Source organism: Palaemon carinicauda, chromosome 10, assembly GCF_036898095.1.
Source record: "Palaemon carinicauda isolate YSFRI2023 chromosome 10, ASM3689809v2, whole genome shotgun sequence".
Lineage (NCBI taxonomy): Eukaryota > Metazoa > Arthropoda > Malacostraca > Decapoda > Palaemonidae > Palaemon > Palaemon carinicauda.
In genome coordinates, this window is record NC_090734.1 from 22,564,092 (window position 1) to 22,569,312 (window position 5,221).

The window sequence follows — 5,221 nt, forward strand, 5'->3', positions numbered from 1 at the left end:
ATTATTTCTTACAAGTAATATCTTTATGTTTGAGGTCTGAAAGGTTGCGGATCATCCTGAAAATGAATTAACCCTGAAGACATCATATAATAATAATAGAAGCAATTACACCTGGGTATGGAACGATCCATGACAGAGAGAACAGACACATCAGAGAACAACAAAGTAACTGTACAATGACTAGCGACGTGTGTAAGTCATACAAAGATTTCTATGTCAGGAAAAACAAAATAAACATGGCCAAATGAGACCAGTTTCTGTATGCATGGGCTGTGGATGGTTAGCAAGAAATAAAACGATAAATATTAGGTATTTTATAACACATCTCGTACAAAGAGAGTATTTCCCTTATGAACAGACAATGTAGCAGAGCCAAAGGATGCATAGAAGGAAGAAAACACAATAAAAGACATACACACGATAGAAATCTGTTACTCTTCATGAAATAAGCAAATTTCCAGCTCAAGCTATCAAAATCGTAAGATAGAGGGGACCATTCAATGCTTGTTTTCTTATCTTTACTAAGCTACCCAAAGTGGTTATAATTATACTCCATTAATGCAACAGATAGAATCATCCATATAAACTCTAGATATAGCTTTAGATGGTGAACTATAACAAAAACAAAAAATAATCGTCAGTTTCATTTAACACCGTTTACAATAAAAGGAAGTTACTGCAAATAAATCACCTTGCTTTTTACCTTATATCCAAAGCCGTAAATTAATAAAGCCTACAAGAATGAATCAAGTTATTTTTTTTCAAACTTCATCAGGGTTATTATCTCTACAATAACCAGGATAATAATGTAAATGAAACTTTAGCAACGTGAAGAAAACACATTGCTTTGGGTTTTTCTTAGTTTCATAGAAAAATTCCTTGGAAGTCGACAAGCAGATTTTCTTCTCTTTCATAATTGGGAAAAAAGTGATTGTTACAGTACACTTAAATTCATTGACAACATAAGAACTACAGAAAGCTTTTCTAACATATTCTTACTCTCTTTGAAATCAATGTCTACTTTTGTTCACTCTGGGCACGCCAAATCGCTTGAGGACCTGTAACAGAGAAATTGTATGTCATAAGAGGTTAGGGTTTTTTTCTACTAAAAACGTTTATTTCTTTCTCTGGAAGATACACTTATCATTATAGTAGTAATGCTTATATTCATCATCGTCATCATCATCATCATCATAATAATAATAATAATAATAATAATAATAATAATAATAATAATAATAATAATAACCTCATATGGAACAGCATCGGTATCGGGAGGGAGCAGTGCTGTGTTGGGTCCTTTAAATCTCCCTTCGACGCCAAAAAGTTGAAGTTTGTAGATGAAAAACTCAAGGGCGTAGAGAAGCGATGGGTCCTTCAATCGGTGGAAAGTTGCTGTGGTTTCTGATAAGCTATCAATTCCCTGAAGCCAACAAATTCTATTGCAATATATAATTTCACAAGGATTATTAGCTAGAAATTTAAAATATTTGCCTGTAACTGAATAGCAAATCCTGTTTACATACATACATCCTGTTTAAACTAAATCTTTACAGAAGGGAAAACCCGACTGTATTATGGATAATAAGAAAGTTGATTTTGGAACTTAAGATAAAGAAAGAAAGAAAGGTAAAGTATTTTCACATTGGTCCCAATGGCTTTACTGCAGTTTAGAAGTTCTGTAAGTGTAAGTAGTTCACCTTTAAGCTGAGCCAACAGATAATTGAGCACCATGATTTTTCACTTTTCCAGAATGCCGGTGAATATAATGAAATATTAATTCAGAGGAAATATATCTTATAAGACTGAATAATTAAACACTGTTAAAAGAATTTTGTTTTGTGTCTCTTACTCAACCATCCTGCCACCATTCAACTTTATTTGTTTTTTAAGCTCAAACATATGGTCAATATTTATCGATGGAATTCCTCCATGTCCTGGATCATTATTATCATTTTTTTTATTTTTTTTTTTACCAGAACTGTTCATTCTAGCAGGATAAACAAAACACTAAAAATTAAAATCCATCACTTAGTAATTATTTCATGTTAAAATATTCTTCAAACTAACCTTATCATATTTGTACAAAAATCTGACATTGTAAAAATCCAACTTGTCTCCTTTTATATGATCTTGAGGAAGATATTGGTAAAATCTGTGTCTTCCCAACTCATCTCTTGTATCACCAAACAATATTCCTGACTTCTTCAAACACCTACCTGAAATAAACGGGTCACTATGAGTTTGACAGATACTATATAAAACTAAATAATATAGTTTCATACCGGTCAACCCCAACCTAATATGTCTGACCATCTAACAGACCAATTTCTTCCATGCCTAGATACTAGCCAGCACCCATATCAGATACCTACATAACTGCCAGCCACCATCTCCTACACCTGGATACCTGCAGTCCCCGCCTAATATACCTGGATACCTGATAGCTCGTCTCATATACCTGGATACCTGCTACCATTCATCTCCTATAACAGATCACCTACAAGCCCCAGTCTCATTTACTGTACTTAAATAACTGTCAACTCTTGTCTCATATTGCTGAATACTTTTCCACCCGTCTCAAACAACTTCCGGCCCCTTCTCATATACCTGGATACGTCTCATAATGTCTCATCTACTTGGATACTTAACAATCCTGTCTCAATTGCCTGGATACCTTTTAACCCTCATCTTGCATACCTGTGAGCTTCAAACTCGTATTCCTGGATACCTGCGTGCCTATGTGTCATATACCTGGATACCTGTAAGTCCATATGTAATATACTGTACCACAGGCGTATCACACGCTCTTGCAATGCAATGGTATTTCTGAGTTTTGTACACTGTCATTATCACTCTCCCCTCGCACTGATAACTTGTTTCTGCCTGTATATGCTTTTATCAATCCTGAAGAAGTTAACACCTATTCAACATCAACTGAACGTGACGTGAATGCGGTAGGACAAAGTCTCCCACCCCATGAAGTGTCAGAGCAGCAACAAAGCTATCCACCACCCACATATACCACCCCTTGCTTATGCCTCAGCCAAGAACCTTTCTAGCCACTTCCTGATGTACACCGGCTGCAGTTATGCTACTACCACTTCAAATTTGGAGGCGTTGCGAAGAAATGTGTGAGTAGGCCATCGCTTGTGGTGGTGGTGCCCCTTCTCACTAATCTTTTCTTTTTACATGACGCAGGTATAGCCGTGTGATTTTTTTTAGACACGGGTGCATGCCGTTCTATTCTCCAAAGACCAATCTCCGGGAAATGACGTAGCCTGTCTAGGTCTGCCGACATACACCTGGTAGCTGCCAACGGATCTGCAATATCTGCCTCCTGTTATGAAACCCTCACATTGTCGTTTAGAAGCGCCAAATTTACTTGGAAGTTGCTCCTTGCTGACATCATATTGCTAGTACTCGGTACCAGCTTCCTCTTACATTTCCACCTCCTGTTCAATCTAGCTCAACTACTGTTAGTCTAGGCGGATTCGTACTTCTCTATGCCTCTCCAACCCGACCCCTTTGATCTCGCTCTCCATATCAGCCCACCCATGGATGCCTACGCCAACTTCCTCAACTCGTTCCTGGAAGTTTTCCGTCCAAATCCTCAGCAAACACCCACACCCAACTTCTCACCTTGTACCCGGAAGTTTCCCCACAGAACTTTGTCAAACGCTTACAGTTTCCGACAAACAAAACATCACCATATAAAAAGACGGGAACCCTTGTGTTTGCTTGCCGCTCTGACATGTCACAAGGTGGGCGTCTGTGTCCTACCGTATTCATATCGGCTTCGGTGGATGTTCAGCAGGTGCCCACCTAGTCAGGATTTCCAAAAGAGTAAAAGAAACACCTACTGCCATGGATTCGTAATTACACCCAGAACCGAGAAGCCAGAGTCACATTTCAAAGAAAAAACTCGGAATTCATTCTCCTGGGAAATGGAACTTCTCAGGGGCAGGGAGTATTCAACTTAATTATAGAGAATCTTGCTGCTCTAGACCTCCCAAATGGAGTTGAGATCTTCATATACGCTGATGATATATGTGTTATCTGCCCACAGAAAATACACTTATGCAAAACTACCCAGAAGGCACTTGATATGATCCAGGCCAAATGTAAAGACCTGGGCCTAAAAACCAACATCAAAGAAATGGCCATCAAATACCAGGAAGACCCTACGAATCTCACCCTAATGGCAAACCCATACAATGGGTGAAACAATTCATATATGTGAGTAACCATCAGAAAAACTGTATCACCTGCCATCGAAGTAACCCACCTCAGAGAGAAAACAAAAATTCCTCTCTCAGCCATGAAACGAATGACCTCCCTCAAACAAAAAGTATCAAACAACCTCCTAAGACTGTTCTGCATCCAAGCAATTCAATCCCTTATGAACTATGCAGCATGTACCTCCCGTCACTGAGAGAAACTCAAAAAGCCTTCCTAGAAGTTGTACGAAACAATGTAATGAGGCCAATCAGCAGCTCTCCAGTGTGGACCAGACTCTGCTTCCCAAGAGCTGAAACTAATCTAATTTCCCTTTTAGCAAGGATCAACATCAGAAATTGCAGCATCATATTCAAGTCAATGAAAGCAGAGGGACACTGCCCTCTGAGAAAACAGACTCGAAACACACCTTCCCTTGGTGGAGAAGATTGATCCTCTAAAGACACATGCAAAGAGTCTGTGGGATACACTTAGAAGAATGCAAATGCAGAATGAACCCTTCAAGACAAAGGGGCAACCGAAGCACAACGGCTACATGAATTGTACCCAATGGACACCATACCCCTTCCAGTAAAACTTCCCAATCCTCCCAGCAGCTAGCAAAGCTCTCTGCAAAAAATGAACAACTTACTGCAGCAGCTGATAATGCAATCAACAGCACATCTGCCCCCAACATCTACTATACTGATTGATCACTTGACTGTAATATTCAGGCAGCAGCAGCAGTCGTTTCTCCATCAGCTTACAGAGAAAACTAGAGACTTCCCAACCTTGCCTCCATCATGCAAACCGACTTAGTGGCGATTGCCAAAGCCCTAAAGCACTAAGGTAGTCTACCTAGAGGAAATACAACAATCCAGACTGATTCGAGAGGAGCCACTCTGACTCTCAACAACAAACAACCCACTGAAATTTATACTTAATTACAGCAATTCCGTATATAGCCTTAGCTAACCAATGCAACAGCAGGTACATCATCCTA

General features: G+C 39.1%; 1 protein-coding gene across 3 annotated transcripts in view; it reads right to left on the reverse strand.

Moving 5' to 3' along the window:
* Positions 1-365: 365 nt before the first annotated feature.
* Positions 366-5,221, reverse strand: part of LOC137648392 (glycoprotein-N-acetylgalactosamine 3-beta-galactosyltransferase 1-like) — a 29,323-nt gene continuing 24,467 nt past the window's right edge. Inside the window, exons 6-8 of one of the 3 annotated variants that reach the window (XM_068381321.1) lie at positions 2,071-2,219; positions 1,250-1,423; positions 366-1,058 (exon numbers count right to left, since the gene is read on the reverse strand). In XM_068381321.1, the coding sequence (XP_068237422.1) occupies positions 1,011-1,058; positions 1,250-1,423; positions 2,071-2,219 (371 nt within the window). In that variant the 3' untranslated portion in view covers positions 366-1,010. The remainder of the gene's footprint in view (positions 1,059-1,249; positions 1,424-2,070; positions 2,220-5,221) is intronic. The other 2 variants (XM_068381319.1, XM_068381320.1) reach the window with 2 other exon arrangements.